Source organism: Danio rerio, chromosome 17 (assembly GCF_049306965.1).
Source record: "Danio rerio strain Tuebingen ecotype United States chromosome 17, GRCz12tu, whole genome shotgun sequence".
NCBI lineage: Eukaryota > Metazoa > Chordata > Actinopteri > Cypriniformes > Danionidae > Danio > Danio rerio.
In genome coordinates, this window is record NC_133192.1 from 58,775,001 (window position 1) to 58,794,510 (window position 19,510).

The following is a 19,510-nucleotide window of genomic DNA, read 5'->3' on the forward strand; positions in this document are numbered from 1 at the left end:
GCTAGATTTTGCTCTATTTTAATCTTGGCTAACTTGAGTTCAGCGTTTGACACCGCAGATGATCGCATCCTTTCACAAAGCCTTGAGAGTGTTTTCTGCGAGCAGGCTTTAGTAGGGAGATGTTTCCCTTTATGTGCTCAATTAATTGTTGTGGGGTTCTGCAGGGTTCTTTTAATAATAGTAGTAGTAGTAATAGTAATAATAATAATAATTCCTTACATGTATACAGCTCTTTTCTGGAAACTCAAAGCGCTTTACACATTTTTTTTGGCAGTCCAAATTCACTCTTTTTAACCTCCCCATCATCCTTTGTTTCACCTTTGCAGGGATGGATTTTAATGTTGTAACAAACAATTTGATTACTTTCTCGCGCCAATCCAAATGCATCATATGCATTCATTTACTGCGCAAGCCAAGCCCGGCCCGACCCTGTCTAAAATGATAGAAATTAAACCTAAACCCGTCAGGTCCCTCCGGGTTCGGGCAAAGATCTTCAGCTCTATCACACAGACCCCTGCTGGCCTCACGAACAGCACTTCCGACAGCAATCTAGCTTTCCCATGTGGTCTCCCATCCAGGTATTGACCAGGCGCAGCCCTGCTTAGCTTCAGTGGGTGACCGTTTCCTTTTTAAGGGGACCTGATATGTCCGCTTTTATAGATGTGAATTAGTCTCTGATAGGGTTGCACGATATTAAAAAAGCTGACATTGCGATATTTTGTTTTTCTGCAATAAATATTGCAATATAAATATTAGATTCATTGAATACGCTTGTTAAGTGTGACGTCACGTGAAGCGGCTTCCGGGTCCAAGGCTCTATCAAACTGTATGGGGAAACTCATCAAATGGTAATAACAAATGTTTACAAATACTTTCAAAAATCACAATCGCAATATATAGATATATATGTCCATGCCTAATATCAGACGGCCAGAAAATTATACATTTTTTATAAATTGTTACAATTTTGGTGTTTGTGATGCAGCAAGTCCAGAGACTGTTGTGTACTCCATGACTCTATATAAAATTCACTTCATCCTCCGAGGGCTTGAGTGTTCACATATGTACGTTTTAGCTCTTAAGTGTTTATTTAAAACACTTTGAATGTTTTATATTTTGTTACAGACATTCAGTGTCATCCTGCAACTGTTTTGCAGCATATGAAATGTCCCAAACCCTATTTTAAACTGTCCAAAATGCAAAAAAAAAAAAATTTTTTTACTCTTTAATAGTCAACACATACTAAAAAAAATGTTACATATGCATTTAAAACAGTCAGGAAAAAGTGTTTTATGTAAATCGGGACCAGGAGTCCACACATATCGACATCATTTTTCTCTAAAAGAGCTCCATATCAAAAGATACTGAGGTTTTTATTCTAATTATTTTCCAATTAGCCCAAATATCAAAGAGAAATAAAAGCTTAATGTGTGATAGGATTAAAAAGTGGCCATAAACTAATATTTTCTCAACTAAAATGAGTAGCAGTTTGCACCCGGGAACAGTATTCCATACGTCACCAATATGTCACGACTTAACCAGCGGATAGCTCCATCTGTAAAGATTTCATACACGTAGATAGATTGGGATGATCACGTAATTTTCTATGCAGTGCTCTACATGATTGATAATAAAACACAAGCATATACAAATACAATAAAGCAATTATAAACCCAAAAATATATATTTTAATTACCCCGGGCTGCGCACAAGTACCTGGATTAATCAACACAATCTCACGACAATTCGTAACTTTTTCATTTAGTGGCTAATTCGTACAAATTCGTACGATCTAATTCGTACATTTTAGTACAATTTGCGTATCCCCCAATGACGGTTGGGTTTAGGGGTGGGGTTAGGTGCCACGCCTCCTTTTTAAAATCGTACAATTTCTTACGACTGAACTCGTACGAATAGGTGCAGGGCCACAGAAGAACTCATTAATTATTTCTGTTTTATTTATTATCTGAGTCTGAACCAATGACTGTAAAAAATATGGACGACGCGACGGCCTCGTTTTCCATTGAACACTTTGAGGGCAAAACGCCTGCTTGACGGGCACAAACTGTCGCAAAAGACAATGAAATTGGAGCCTGGGCATGCGCAGAAGGACTGTCTGATGTAGCCAGAGGAGGAGCCGCGAAATCGAGCTTCCGAGTCAGTTCCAACCAAACGCTTGATGTAAAATCAACCACGCCCCCTGAACTTCTCACTTAACCTCCGGTATCTGCACTATAATAAAGGCTCGCTGGTGTAAATATAAGCACTTGCATTTAAAAAGACGCAATAATAAACGGTTTAAAAACGGTGTGATGTAAGCTGTTATACTTTAATAAAAGCAATACATGCTGGACTGCAGTAATTTAGCCTGAGTTAGACTAATATGAGCACAAATAATATATTCTCTTATAACAGGGTTGTTGGTATTTGTTATCTTCATAGGGGGGTAGAAATAACACTTGTAAAATATGAACAATAACATATAAACAACACATACATTTTTAGAAAGGTTTTTATTTTTAATTAGCAATCAACAGAACCCAAAATATATACACACCATAGATAACCATTTACCATGTGGGAAAATCGTGCGTTTAGAAGATAAATACAGCAAGGTTTCTAAATATCAACAGAATATTTACACATCCCAACACTGCAATTCATCAATTTGTACAAAAAAAAAACTTAAGTATTAATGCATAACTGATGTCAGCTGCTGCAACATCGCTTGTAATGTTTACAATTTGTTGGTTATGTTTGCGTTTTATTCAAAGGGTAAACTCAGTGCTTATACTTTGCGTGTACATAGTTGCCTGCGTTTGCTGTCATATCAACACAAATGGTTGCATTAACGTTAACAAAGGTGAGGTTTTATATAATGAAGATTCAATCGCGCCAGCTCCCCCGCGACTGAGGCTCGGATGCGGCGGCAGTTTTGGTTAACGGCCGCCGCATTTGGCCCGATGGACTCAGGGCGGAATCGGGCAGTGTGTCCATAGGAATCCGGCCCGAGTAGGTCCAGCAGACGGAGCCAGGCCGAGGGGTTATTCTCTGGCAGGCGAGAATCCAACCGGAACTGGCCAGAGTGTATTTTGCTATCTGGGTGGCTAGGCGTGTAAGTAAAAATTTCAACCAATGGCCCGATTGGACCCATATAAAAAATCCTTAGCGTTGAACCCTGCATGATACTATCGCATGGGGGCGCAATAGTGTTACGTTTACTTATTTGTACAATTATTTAACCATTTCTAAACATATCTAAACATATTCACTTATTTAATAATGTACTTCATTTGCAATACGTTTTATCTTGGAAAATAATTCAAACCAATAATGTATGTAAAACATGTAACAGGTAGGCCCACATGGAATCTGCGCGCGCAGAATTCCGCAGATTTTCCGCAGATTTTTAGCCTATCATTAATTCTGTTTATTTACTTGAGTAAGTGTGTATATCTGAATTTATTCAGTTTTTATTCAGTAGTTTATTACTTTTTATTTAATATATTAAGGTCTAAGTTATGATACTTATTTATGGATACTCCCAAAATAATTCCTCAGAAATCCGCAGATTTTTACCAAAATTCTCTGCAGAAATAGCAAAAAACATCCGCAGATTCCGTCTGGCCCTAGTAATAGGTTCACATTGATGCGAAACGAGTTAAAAATCGTCTTTAAAATCGTCATACAAGATACTATCGTCTATCGGCACAAGCCTACTATGCATACCCTATGCATATGGTCTTCAAATTATCATTAAAACATTAATTAAACCTGCAAACAAAAAGATGCCAGTCTTAATATTCACTGTAAAATTACTGTAAAGTTTAAACACTGCTGAATAACAGGAGTGTCAAAATCCAACATACAACTGTATAAAACAACAAAAATATATTAATTTAACAATATATTAGGATGAATTTCAATGTTATTTAGCGATGTTTAACCTGCACAGTCGTTTTATTTTACATAAGGGTGCAAAGATTTATGTCTCATTTGATTCAGATTAATTTGTGTATCTTCAAATGAACAGAAATCAAGAATCATCCTTTTTAGAATATAACTGAGTTATTTAATTGTCATTTATAACAGATTTGTAATGCATAAACAGTCCTCACGTTAGATTAGCTCACAAAACTGCATGAAGTTGAGTAAATTAAGCATTTATTTACATCTTTTAATCCTGGTTTCTTTGCGCACGTCATGTCTTGTTGATATTAATCAATTGTCTGTCAATCAATTCTGTGAGTGGGGAAATGAATTACTTATTATTATTATTATTATTATATATTATTTATTACTTTTATATAAAGTATTAAACACATTTCAGTAGTTCAGTGCTTTCCCATTCTGTCATTTCATTGTTATTAATTACACACAACTCTTTTATCTGATTCTTTTTGTTTAGTTTTGTTTTTATGTTTGGGTTTTTACAAAAATCTGCTTCAACTCCATGTCAACAGCTTCTGTAGAGATATTATTCCCAGGGAAAAAAATACAATGTGTTAAATACTTCATCCCCCGCTTTATGTATGTATGTATATATATATATATATATATATATATATATATATATATATATATATATATATATATATATATATATATATATATATATACTGTGTGTAATATATTTAAATATTTAATAACTAATATAATATATATATATATATATTAGACGATCATAATTGATCACATGACAATATTTTCCCTATTTAAACTAAACAGTTTGAAAATAAAATAAATATTGATTATAGACAAAATACAATAATAAATACAACCTAAAATGTTAATGATAGTGATATTACGTTAACCAAGTGTTGTTACTATCATTAAAATTAAAGGACTATTAAAAATCACAGTAATGAAATCTGACACTGTCATGATCCCTGCTGATATGCGGATACGTGTGTGTGTGTGTGTGTGTGTGTGTGTGTGTGTGTGTGTGTGTGTGAGTGAATGGACACGCGGGTTCTTTATGAATGGAGGCGGGTCACGTGATGATCGCAGCTCTCTTTCTCTCACAGACAGAAAAACAAACAATAACCCAAATATCGCTCGCTAATCGTGAAATCCGCGACCCACGAGCAGCACAGCAGTGGCGTTGCACCGAAATCCGCCGTCGAGTCTCGTGTTTTCGACATTTTTATGAATGAGGCTCGAGATGACTGAGAAAACATGGCGCCCTGCTCTCCGAGGCCGCGTGTCAATCGCGCACATCCTGCCTACATAGGCAGCTCACTAGGGATTGAGACGCGGCCCGACACTGCGCTAATGGGATCACGGTAAATAAATAACATTACAGTGAGCACAATCAACACACAGTCAAACCTGCCCATCACCTTCACTCCTCAGGTGTCAAAACAACACACAACACTGTAATGACAGCTTGACAAGCGCTCATACCAAACCTGTAATAAATGTGTTATTATGATGTAGTGAAGACTGTCACACACACACGTACACACATATACATATACAAACATGTTAATCAGCGGGCATCCAGTGTGTCCGTTTACACACTTACTCGTTGTTTGGGTTTGGTTCTTCGCTCATGTTTCTCTCACGGGGATCCAGTGAACATCATCGGGGAATGAAGCGCCAGTTTCTCCGCGAAGGCCATGATGGAGAGCGGCCGCCAAACCGCGCTCAGATCGGGAAGGGTGTGTGGAAGCAGCGAAAGCCAGATTTAGATCCGTCCGCACGCTGAAGCGCATCCAGCGGGGAAAACATCCCGCTCATGGTGACCCGCGATCCCGCAGAAATATCCCAGAGTCCCGGCGGACGCGAGTTTGCAGGAGGATCAAGCGACTCCCTTCACAGGCGCAAAAACACAACAAAAACGCAGAATTGGGTGTCGAAAGCGGGTCCTGGGGAACCGGCGCGCACTTGGGAAGGCCGAGGGAGAAAGACAGCCTCGGGTGGGACTGGGAAGATCCACGAAAACGATGGGAATTCTTGCTGGGAACTTTGGGGATCTGCTTTACGCGAACTCCATTTTCAGCGCAGGCGAATCACAGCGGAAAACTGGGCGGAAGTGCGGATGGCCTGAGCGCGCCACACGGATCCCTCCGCCGCTCCCGCAACAAGCGCGCATTCCAGACCGGCAGACCGGAGAAAGAGCCAAACTTCACACACACACGCGCGCACACACACACACACACACACACACATGACAGAGAGTTTCAGATCACACTGCAGCAATGACAACGTAAACACGCAGTAAAAATGCAGTTATCTCAGGTGAGATGTTCAAAGAGATTTAAAATTGAGATGAGGTAGTTAAAGGGATAGTTCACGCCAAAAATGTCATTTATTAACCCCCATGTGGTTGTAAATCTCTGTGTGTTTGTTTCTTCATCTGTTAAACACAAAATAAGATATTTTGAAGAAAGCCGAAAACCTCCATAATAGGAAAAACAAGCACTATGGAAGTCAGTGTTGCTAACATTTATCCAAATGACATTTTGAAAATGCTACCGATATATGCTAACATATTAGATAATGCTAACATGTATCTTTATTGTTCAACAGAAGAAACCCATAACGGTTTGAACCAAGTTGCCTGAATGATGAGTGAGTTTTGATTTTGGGGTGAACTAGCCCTTTAACTGGGCTGTGTGATCATCTCTGTGAGCTGAATGTGAATCAGTAGCGCTGTTAGTCATGCAGCGGTGGATTATATAAGCGTTCCTCTGAACAGAAAGAGCCTGATTTCCCCGGTTGCCATGGTGACGGTGTGTTGTCGCAGAAGTTTCTCTGCGCTTCTGATCAGTTCGCTCACTTCAGCAGATAAACATCCTCACCTCACACGTACGCTCACTTCACACGGAAGGGTCCAAACAGCGTTATTTCACCCTGACAAAGTCCAACACCGTTCTCCAGAAGATCCTCGTAAAATCCACAGCAGATCGAAAATCACACAGGCATGAGAGATGGGTGATGGAAAAGCCACATTTCAAGCACAAAATCGCTTAATTTTCCGAAAATGTTTTCATTGTTAGGTGTATTCAGACGTGTGCGAAAGTTAATGTAAATAATGCTAAATGGAGATGTATTAGCTGAATGTACTCTGGTGTAGCAAAAAACACACCCATGCGACTGGCCCCGTTCTGCTTGCATTGTTTACTGTTGGTTGCTAAGTTACCAATACTACAGTTAGCCTCTCTAAAGGGGGTCGCACACCAGAGATGCGCTGTTCATATGACGGTTGAAAGTAATGCTAAAGACTAATACACAAGACATGTCACACGAATGGGGAAAAGTGTAACTGTCAATATGGTGAATGAAGCCCCGCCTTCTAGTACAGGAGCCAATCAGTGATCGCTATATGGCGAATAAAGCCCGCATTCTAGTACAGGAGCCAATCAAGGATTTTTTCAGATCACTACATTTTTTAAACTGAAACTGAATATCGAGTAGAGGCAGGGTTTATTTCAATATGAAAATGTTTCAAACTGGAACTGAATATTGAGTAGGGGGCGGGGTTTATTTGAGTATGTTGATGTTTCAGACTGAAACTGAATAATGAGTAGGGGGCGGGATTTATTTGAATATGATAATGTTTCAGACTGAAACTGAATAATGAGTAGGGGGCGGGGTTTATTTGAGTATGTTGATGTTTCAGACTGAAACTGAATAATGAGTAGGGGGCGGGGTTTTATTTGTGTATGATGATGTTTCAAACTGAAACTGAATATTAAGTAGGGGCGGGGTTTTATTTGAGTTTTATGACATTTTTTAAACTGAAACTGAATATTGAGTAGGGGGCGGGGTTTTATTTGAGTTTGATGATATTTCAAACTGAAACTGAATATTTAGTAGAGTGTGGGGTTTTATCTTAGTATGATTAAGTAATTCCAAACAGAATATTAAGTAGGGGGTGGGGTTTTATTTAAGTATAATGATGTTCCAAACTGAAATTGAATATTTAGTAGGGGGCGGGGCTTTATTTTAGTATGTTTACTTATTTCTAAACAGAAACTAGGGGATGGGGATTTCAATATGAAGATGTTTCAAACTGAAATTTGAGTAGGGGACGGGGTTTTATTTGAGTATGGTGATGTTTCTAACTGAAACTGAATATTTTGTTAGGGGGCGGGGTTTATTTCAGTATGATGATATTTCAAACTGAAACTGAATATTAAGTAGGGGGCGGGGGTTTATTTCAGTATAATGATGTTTCAAACTGAAACTGAATATTAAGTAGGGGGCGGGGGTTTATTTCAGTGTAATGATGTTTCAAACTGAAACTGAATATTAAGTAGGGGCGGGGGTTTATTTCAGTATGTTTATGTATTTCTAAACAGAAGTAGGAGGTGGGGTTTTATTTCACTATGACGGCGTATTTCCTACTAAAACTGAATATTGAGTTGGGGGCAGGGTTTATTTGAACTCCGCCTCTCATAATTCACTCAAAGCAAACTAACAGTCGGAGGGGTGTGGCTAGAAGGGCTGCCAATACAGAGTGGAAGCAGACAGTCAGATTTTGATTAAACATTACCAAAACTAACTTCTTTTTAGTTAATTATTCTCCCTCAGAAGCTGCTACATTTAATGAAACCTTAAGTAAAAAAACAACCTAAAACCAAATGTTGATGTTAAAGTACTTAAATCGTTTTTCCCATCTGTTCTGGGTTCAGCTTTTTAGACACAGCAAGAGGAAGTGGGATTTTCTAAGACGTCCAATGGAAATCCCCAAACCTCGCTGCTGACCAGCTGAAAGCAAACTTGATTTCTCACGCACTTCCTGAAATCAAGTCACGCTTCAGTGCTTCTACGGTCTGCGGCACATTTTTGGCTCATTATGACGCAAAATAACAAACAAACAAGAGCAAAATAATAACAAACACGTCAAAACAAAGTAAAAAAATGATTTCCCATCTTACACTTTGGCTGTCCAGACAAGTCCTAAACAAAATAGCAGCTAGGACTTCACAGATGTAATAATTACTGAAAAGCAACAATGTACATGTAGAAATGAGAGACGCTGATGAACTAAACAAGGCACAGGTGAGCGTAATGACTGAAACCATGAGTAACCATGACAATATGGTTAATATAAGTTAATATAACGTAATATAATTGTAGAATTAAGCACAATAAACGGATTCAGGATCTTAATGTTCTCTTATTTTGTTTATTTAGCTTAATAAAATAATTTTCAAGCAGATTTTACGACACGTTATGTTATCACCGATAAACGAAATTAAAATGTAGATATTCTTTAAAGTGACATTATCATTTTGTAATAACATATAACAACAAAAAATTGTTAATATAGTCATGTTATTCATTCATTCGTTTTCTTTTCAGCTTAGCCACTTTATTTATCAGAAGTCGCCACAGCGGAATGAACCGCCAACTTATCCAGCACGCAGCGGATGCCCTTCCAGCCGCAACCCATCTCTGGGAATACTAATATATCTACAATAGTAATCAACTGAAAAACAAGTCATATACACATGTCGTAGGAAGCCTTGAGGGTGAGTACATGATGGGTTAATTTTCACTTTTGGGTTGACTCTTTAACTCTGGAGCATAACAAAATAGCAATCACTTATTATTTCACCATAATCTGAAAATTGCATCAAATATTTCAGTTCACTGCACTGATGGGGCCAAATATAGTAAGCATTACAATGCATAGTTTCTTTGAATAACAAAACAGCCCTTTCAGCTGCAACCCAGTACTGGGAAACACCCATACACTCTCATTCTCTCTCTCACACACACTCATACACTAGTGTCAGTGTAGTTGATCAGTTCCCCTGTAGCGCATGTGTTTGGACTGTGGGGGAAACCGGAGCACCCGGAGAAAACAACACGGGGGAAACATGCAAACTCCACACAGACACGCCAACTGAGCCATCCGAGGCTTGAACCAGTGACCTTCTTGCCCTGAGGCTCCAGTGCTAACCACTGAGTCACCCCTAGATGTGGTCTCTGATTGTAATTTAAGGGGTGATTCGCAGAATAATGTAAATTCCCTCAATATTCACCCTCCCTCAAGCGCATCCACAGCTGTATGAGTTTCTTTCTTTCTGTTGAACACAAAAGAAGATACTTTGAAGAATGTTGAATGTTGGTAACCATTGAATTCAAAAAGCAAATAGTATAGAAGTCAATGGTTACAGGTTTCTAACATTCTTTAAAGTATTTACTTTTGTGAGTGAGGGTGTGTGTGTGTGTGTGCACTAAGTGTGTGTTTGTGTATACATATATGTCTCTGCTAAGTGTGTATTTATGTAATGTGCGTGTGTATGTGCATGACTGTGTGTTTGAGTGTATGTGTGTATGCTGAGTAAGTGTGCGAGTATCAGTAAGTGTTATGTGTGTCTATATGCTGTGTGTGTATTGTAAGTGTGTGTGTGTGTGCGTGTGCGTGTGTGTGGTGACTCACTCCTGCAGGACGAGGCGGAGCTGAGCTCAATGGCGCTTCACTTCCATCTGCAGCACTGCTGAATGTAAAAGAGCCACAGCCGGACACTGACAAAAGCCCCATTCAACAGGCCGAGGAGACGCTTCCCCTACACACACACACACACACACACACACACACACACACACACACACATTACATACATAAATGCAGAGACATACACATTCACACACACACACACACACACACACACAAATGTACATGCAAATAGACACAAACACACAAACACAGGCACACACACAAAAATACACAGACAGACAGACACAAACACAAATAGACACACGAATGCACACAGTAACACACACACACACACACACACACACACACACACACACCGCTGTGGCGACTCCAGTTTGATTAAGGGACTAAGCCAAAAAAACTAATGAATAATAATAATAATAACAACAACAATAACAATAGGTGGTTCATTCCGCTGTGGCGACCCCAGTTTAATATAGGGACTAAGCCCAAAAAAATCATGAATGATAATAATAATAAAAATAACAACAATAATAATAGGTGGTTCATTCCGCTGTGGCGACCCCGGTTTAATAAAGGAACTAAGGCAAATAAATAAATGAATATTGATAATTATAATAACAACTACAATAATAATAGGCGGTTCATTCCGCTGTGGCGACCCCAGTTTAATAAAGGAACTAAGCCAAATAAATGAATGAATGAATAATAATTAATAATAATAATAATAATAATAATAATAATAATAATATTGAATTCTTCAGAATTTTTCTAGTCTCTTTGGTAAAAAAAAGTAATTTAAAATTTAATTTGGCCGCTTCCGCATATATTTATTGCTCATTTTTATTTCAGTAATAAGCTCCAAGATTTAGAACAAAAGTGACCTGTAAAATGTTTTCTCTGTTTAAAAACAATACAGTAGTGAAAGAAGATTTTCACTACAGTCATTACTGGCCAGATTTAACATTACACTTTATTACAATATATATATATATATATATATATATATATATATATATATATATATATATATATATATATATATATATATATATATATATATATATATATATATATTAAATATAAATATATTATATTAATTATATAAAACATATTATATAATGTTAAATTACACTAAATAATCAAAAGGACAAATTCTGGACGGGCGTGTGACTATATTTAGACATCAACACTTTCCAGCCTGTTCATTTAACGCTGTATCATTGCATTCATCACAAATCGACACACATTATGAACGCTAAATCCTGAACACAACCATCTGAAGAAGAAAACCTACCCAGCGTGTAGACTATAAACTAACCACAGCACTGAATCCTGTCAACATGTGCCCGTTTCACTCATCTGCCTTATGTAAAAGTATAATATGTGAGTAAATCTTGTGCTTGTGTGTCGCACATCTGTCTATAAAGCTGACTTTTGAACGATCTGATAATGAAATGCTGCTCAGCATGTTTGTTTTGGTGAGGTTAATGCTAAAGGATATGGTATTGAAACATAAACTCGAAAGGTGTGCATACTCACTGAGAGACTATAAAACGAGCCAGATCTGATGTTCTGATTAAACGCTTAGCTGTTTTGCTGAGATCATCATCACTAATGTATAGTGAGGGTGGACTCACCTTCTGACTGTACACAGAATGTTTGGACTACAGCGCCATCTGCTGCTGTGTGAAATGAACTACAACCTGGAGATTATAGAGACTTTTAATTTTCAGCTCAAGCACTTCCGGTGACCTGCTACTGCGTTTAACACGTGATGGATCTTCACTGCCTGACTACGGGCTATAAGCACTGCATTAAATACTGTTGTCCCACACCATGTCTTTAAAATCTGTTCATTGATTCTACAAATTATTTATAAGTATTTCGATTCAACAACTAAATTAATGATTAAGTCTATTTACCCTGTTATATTTTAATCACATCACAACACCGACATCTATAAAACACTCTGAGTGAAAGACCTCGCCAAAGACTCAACTGCAGCTTCCTGGAGAAATAAAGTAATAGTGGGTCACACAGGGGCTCAGTGGTTAGCACTGTGATCCCACAGCAAGAAGGTCACTGGTTCGAGTCCCAGCTGGGTCGTTGGCGTGGGTTTCCTCCGGTAGCTCCGGTATATATATATATATATATATATATATATATATATATATATATATATATATATATATATATATATATATATATATATATATATATAYATACATACATACATACATACATAYATATATATATATATATATATATATATATATATATATATATATATATATATATATATATATATATATATATATATATATATATGTATGTATGTATATATATATATATATATATATATATACAGTTGAAGTCCGAATTCGCCCCCTTTGAATTTTAGTTTCTTTTTAAAATATTTCCCAAATGATTTTGAACAGATTCATGAAATGTTCACAGTATGTCTGATAATATTTTTTTTTGTCTGGAGAAAGTCTTGTTTGTTTTATTTTGGCTATAATAAAAGCAGTTTTTAATTTTTAAAACACTATTTTAAGGTCAAAAATTATTTCGGTAATCTACAGAACAAACCATCACTATACAATAACTTGCCTAATTACCCTAATCTGCCTAGTTACCCTAATTACCCGAGTGAAGCCTTTAAATGTCACTTTAAGCTGTATAGAAAGTATATAAGTGTCTTGAAAAATATCTAATCAAATATTATTTACTGTCATCATGACAAAGATAAAATAAATCAGTCATTAGAGATGAGTTGTTAAAACTATTATGTTTAGAAATGTGCTGAAAAAAATTGTCTCTGTGTTAAACAGAAATTTGGGGGAAAATAAACAGGGGTAATGATTTAGGGGGGCTAATAATTCTGACTTCAATTTTGATTTCATGTATATAAAATACATTTTATATATACTTTATATAAAACTATATATTTCTATATAATACTCACATGTATTATGTCAAAACAAACTTTTATTTTGCAAACCTTTTTAGTGCTGGGCAAAATTTAATCGCAATTAAAATAAAAGAAAATGCTTATTTCTATATATACAGTTGAAGTCCGAAATTTTCACCCCCTTTGTTTTTATTTTATTTATTTATTTTTTATATATAATTCCCAAATGATGAAAATTTTCAGTGTGTCTGATAATATTAGTTCTTCTGGAGAAAGTCTTATTTGTTTTATTTCGGTTAGAATAAAAGCAGTTTTTAATTTTTTTAAACCCATTTTAAGGTCAATATTATTACCAATAATATATTAATATTATTAATAATATTATTACTTAAAGTTATATATTTTATCTATTGTCTCCAGAACAAACCACTGTTATACAATGACTTGCCTAATTACCCTAACTTTACCCTAATTACTCTAGTGAAGCCTTTAAATACACACAAGCTGTATAGAAGTGTCTTGAAGAATATCTAGTCTAATATTATGTGCAGAAATGTGTTGAAGAAATCTGCTCTCTGTTAAACAGAAACTGGGGAAAAAATGAAACAGAGGGCGAATAACTCTGATTTCAGCTGTATATATAATACAATATATACAGTCTATTACAATTATTACAATATTATATGACTGCATATATATATATATATATAGAGAGAGAGAGAGAGAGAGAGAGAGAGAGAGAGAGAGAGGAATGACCATCCTACGTCACACATGACATCACACGGGTCCCCGGTTGCAATAGCAAACATGTCGTGTTGTGCGATAGGATGCCAAATCGAATAGAAAACTTACTTACACCGTCTTAGAAACACTCATGTGCTTTACATGTTTGTTTGTATTACTTTTCATTTATAGCACTCCATTCCTGCATCTTGTTTAAATGCACTATGAACACTCTTTCTCACTTTGGTCGATTGGTTAGGTTTGTTCCTTCACTGTCTCCACTGGCTTGCTTGGTTTGTGGATCTGCTCGTGGATGGATTTACTCTTCAGTGTTTGGACTTTCAGCACTGAACTGAGCTTAAGCTCTGAGCACTGGACTGACACAGCTTCAGTTTACTAGAGCTTCTGTGTTCAGCGGCTGCCAAACAATCCACTTCAAGAGTTCACACTTAGCTGATGATTGATTATAAGCAAGTTTGGCATGCTGTCCCGGGAGAGCCCTGAGCTCGAAGGTTCTTGAGCCCTGGGCTCCCTCCCGTTTGGAGGAAGAGAGGGGAGCCTTGAGCTCAGGTAGATCTCGACAACTCCCCCTTGATAAGAGCTGATGACTAAAATTGAATGCTATTAAAAGATATGCTGCATTATGAGATTACCTGAATTGCAAGTTTAGATTGATCAATTCACTTGTTGTGCATGTTTTTGGAATGTGGGAGGAAACCGGAGGAAAACCCACGCGAGCACGGGAAGAACATGCTAACTACACACAGAAACGACCACCAGCCTGTTAAGGAACTAGAACCAGTGACGTTCTTGCTGTGAGGCGGCAGTGCTAACCACTGGGCCACCGTGCCGCCCTATAGAGGGAAAGGTGAAAAGATAGGGATGGAATTCTTCAAATCGAAGATGACTGGAGTGAAAAACCCTGGCTCTTTATAGTGGGTTAGGAGTCGTCTGATTGGTGGATCATGCATGCTAATGCAGAACCAGCCGTGTTCAATCATAATCACGTGCTCCTCTCGAAATTAGTTCATGAATAAACTTCACATTGTGAAAGCTCTAGAGCAGGGGTGGCCAATCCTGTTCCTGGAGATCTACCTTCCTGCAGATTTCAGTTGCAACCCTTATCAAACACACCTGCCTGTAATTATCAAGTGGATTTCAGGTCCTAATTAATTGGTTCAGGTGGGTTTAATCAGGAGCTAAACTGTACAGGAAGGTAGATCTCCAGGAACAGAATTGAGCACCCCTGCTCTAGAGAAGTAAAGGTGAACTATATTGAATATATAATACACACACAGGCCCTGTATTATGTCAAAACTAGCAGTTATTTTAGATGTGATTAATCCTTCAGCAGCACTAGTAATGTAATCTGCTGTACGTTCACTTTTAGGAAGGTTTCCACTCAACATCGTATAACCCAAACCCGCAGAGCGCTCTTGATTCCCAGTGAAAGCGTCTGGTCTTTTGATTCCTATCAGGAATCTGCCACACATTAATCTCTAAGAGACTGTTTCTTGAAGAACATTTCCCCCCCCCTCTCTCTCTCTCTCTCTCTCTCTCTCTCTCTCTCTCTCTCTCTCTCTCTCTCATTTTTTCACATTTTAGGTGCTTTATTGGCATGACAAATAACTGTACATTCGTATTGCCAAAGCAGTGCAGCGTCGCTGCGTACAGCCAAGAGGGCAGTAGTGCAAACAAATATGAACATAAAATATAATATAGAAATAAAGAAAAGAAATGTAAAACAAATAAAAATAGATGAATAAAAATAACAATATATCAGTAAAACTAAAAATATTAATAAAAATAAAAATAGATTTTAATAAAAATATTTATAGATTTATCTATTTATCTATTTTTATATATCTAAAAATAGATATTAATAAAAATAAAAATCTCTCTCTCTCTCTCTCTCTCTCTCTCTCTCTCTCTCTCTGTTCAGTGGATTCGGGTGTTATTTAAAAGAGTAAATCAGACGCCGGATCGCTGACCCCAGGAGCCTCATTAAACCAGTTCAGGGATCCAGCGTCGTCTTCTTTCGCAGACTCTGTGAAGTCGATCTTCACCCAGAAGGAGAATCGTCTTTTCTGATAAACACACACACACGCATGCGTCGTGTCCCACCGGCCGCTAAACGCGCACTTGTCTTGAGCGCGACTACAAGACTCTCCAAAGACCCGCAGAATCGTCTTCACAGGAGACACCGGAGGATGAGACGCGGGCACGTGTACCTGCGCTGTTCTCTTTCAGGTAGTCTTCTGGGCTTTGTGTTGCGGGTTTGATTCTTACACTCAAAGGAAGCTGCGCGAATAATGGCTTCAAAGAGTCGCGCTGGCGCGTTTCCCAGTCTCTCTCCTGCTGCTCGTCTCATTATTCTGATGATGATCTGTTCAGGAAAGCGCAGCGATCTTCTCCAGCGTCCAGCGTTCAGCAGCACGTCTCTCTGGAAGGCGCAGACACACTAAACAACACGAGTTAAACTAATATGAGGTTTGTGTTCTCATTTGCTGCTAGTTCAAGGAAAATACACAGTAGGGGAGAGCCGGGACCATTATTCACTCACTCATTTCCTTTCGGCTTAGTCCCTTTATTAATCTGGGGTCGCCACTGTGGAATGAACCGCCAACTATTCCAGTATATGTTTAACACAGCGGATGCCCTTCCAGCTGCAATACACTCATACACACTCATTCACACACACACTCATACACTACGGCCAGATAAGTTGATCAGTTCCCCTATAGCGCATGTGTTTAGACTGAAACCGGAGCACCCGGAGGAAACCTATGCCAACACGGGGAGAACATGCAAACTCCACGTAGAAAATTCTTGCTGTGAGGCCACAGTGCGGCACCACTGAGACACAGCAGAGTGTTTTATTTGTTTGTTAAATTAATATAATATGTTTTAACACGGCGAGGCAGTGGCGCAGTAGGTAGTCGCTGCAAGAAGGTCGCTGGTTCGAACTTCGGCTCAGTTGGTGTTTCTGTGTGGAGTTTGCATGTTCTCCCTGCCTCCGTGTAGGTTTCCTCCGGGTGCTCCGGTTTCCCCCACAGACCAAAGACATGCGGTACAGGTGGATGGGGTAGGCTGAATTGTCCGTAGTGTATGAGTGTGTGTGTGTGAATGTGTGTGTGGATGTTTCCCAGAGATGGGTTGCAGCTGGAAGGGCATCTGCTGTGTAAAAACTTGCTGGATAAGTTGGCGGTTCATTCCGCTGTGGCGACCCTGGATTAATAAAGGGACTAAGCCGACAAGAAATTGAATGAATGAACGTTTTAACACTCCAAGGACGTGCAGTAGAAATCCCCGATCCCTTAATAAAGACAGTTTAATTCTGCCTTTTTGAAGCAGCTAGTGGACGGGAACAGTTCTGTTTTAAAATGTCCAGGTCATTCAGAGTTATTGAGTAGAAGAAATGTGGCAAATCTTTAAGCTTTACTTTTCTGTTTTGTTGTTTGTATTTAATAAGTAATAAAATCATTGTGGGCCGGTCTGTAATGGCAGTACTCCACTATTCAGAGCAAGGTAGGGCCCCAAAATGATTCCACTTAGGGCCTCCAAATGTACAAAGCCAGCCCTGCTCATACACACACACACAGGCACATGCACAAGCACTCGCATGCACACTCGCACACACACACACACGCACGCACGCACGCACGCACACACACACACACACACACAGGTGATCAGTCCTTAATCCCCAGGTGATCTCCCTAAAGTAATCTTCTCCTCTTCTTCTCCTCCTCCTCCTCCTCGGTGCTCTGGAGTGTTTGGATCACAGATGCTGGATGCTGCCGATCTCCGTGGTTACAGATACAGCTGACCTTTGGCCTCCTCCTGACAGCCTGATCTTCAGGGGTCGAGACAGCGAGACTGATGGTTCGTCTCTGCAGATTCACACACACACACACACAAGGCCTGCTCGCGAATAAACACAGGAGTGTGAGCGCAGCTTTAAAGGATCAACTTATTTTGCCTGGAGCTCTAAATGGCCCGCGAGACTAACACACACACATACACACACACACATCTGAAAAACAGCGCAGTGGCATCTATAAAACACTCTGAGTGAAAGACCCCACCAAAGACTCAACTGCAGCTTCCTGGAGAAATAAATTAATAGTGGCTCACACAGTGGCTCAGAGGTTAGCATGTGTGTGTGTGTGTGAGAGAGAATGAGTGTGTATAGGTGTTTCCCATTACTGGGTTGCAACTGAAAGGGCATTCACTGTCTAAAACAAATGCTGAAATACTTGGCATTTCATTGCCATGGCAACTGCAGAATCACCTCAACAGATCAATTTCTGTAGTTGTTGTGTTACCATAGCAACTGTAGAATCACCACAACAAATACATTACTATAGTTGTTGTGTTACCATAGCAACTGTAGAATCACCACAACAGAGACATTACTATTGTTGTTGTGTTACCATAGCAACAGTAAAATGACCACAACAAATCAATTACTATAGTTGTTGTGTTACCATAGCAACCGTTGAATCACCACAACAGATCAATTACTATAGCAGTTGTGTTACCATAGCAACCGTAAAATCACCACAACAGATCAATTACTGTAGTTGTTGTGTTACCATAGCAACCATTGAATCACCACAACAGATCAATTACTATAGCAGTTGTGTTACCATAGCAACCGTAAAATCACCACAACAGATCAATTACTGTAGTTGTTGTGTTACCATAGCAACCGTTGAATCACCACAACAGATCAATTACTATAGCAGTTGTGTTACCATGGCAACCGTAAAATCACCACAACAGATCAATTACTATAGTTGGTGTGTTACCATAGCAACCGTAGAATCACCACAACTGATTGATTTAAGTGCTTTACTAGAGCGTAGTAAAGTTGTTAAAACTCACTAGTATTTACTGTAATTTACTACAATATTTTTATGTGGGTTTTCTGTCTCCCTTTTTCTACATAAAATACTTCATTTGTGAGCCCCACAAGGACAAAATGTACTGGTGTTGCTATACTTGTGGGGACATTCGGTCTACAAGAGTGATTTATGTCGTTTCTTTCACACTTTGTGACGCTGTATTAACAACCACAAATGCTTACAGAATGCCAGCGCTTGCTTTTGTGTTTCCTGCACATTTTCCAACATCTCTCCTCCAACTATTGTCAATCATGCACAAAAAATAATACATATAGCAGCTGAGGAGGGAGAGCTGTAGGGTTTGAGTAACTGTGAGTATGATATATTCAAAAATGTAAAGTTATGGCGAAGCTGTTTTCAATTGGACACTAATGTTTGCTTTGCTTTTTTGTGTTTGTGATAATTAATTTGCAAGATGTGAGGCATTAAGCATTTTCTGTGTGCAGTTCATGGTAAAAAGGTAAAGTTCAGAAAATATAAGCAGCAGAAAACAAACCTGAAAAGAAATATACAAGCAAACACATTGATATGAATAATCCATGA

General features: G+C 38.4%; 1 protein-coding gene across 5 annotated transcripts in view; it reads right to left on the minus strand.

Moving 5' to 3' along the window:
* Positions 1-12,163, minus strand: part of spred1 (sprouty related EVH1 domain containing 1) — a 25,819-nt gene extending 13,656 nt beyond the window's left edge. The window contains exons 1-3 of one of the 5 annotated variants that reach the window (XM_073927142.1): positions 11,963-12,091; positions 11,718-11,786; positions 10,403-10,529 (exon numbers count right to left, since the gene is read on the minus strand). Coding sequence is in view for 1 of the 5 variants with exons in the window: in NM_213232.1 (NP_998397.1) it covers positions 5,528-5,556 (29 nt within the window). In the remaining 4 variants the exon portion in view is untranslated. Of the gene's footprint in view, positions 1-5,527; positions 6,012-10,402; positions 10,530-11,717; positions 11,787-11,962 lie in introns of those variants that run through there. The other 4 variants (XM_073927140.1, XM_073927139.1, XR_012392671.1 and 1 more) reach the window with 4 other exon arrangements.
* Between the last annotated feature and the right edge of the window lie 7,347 nt (positions 12,164-19,510).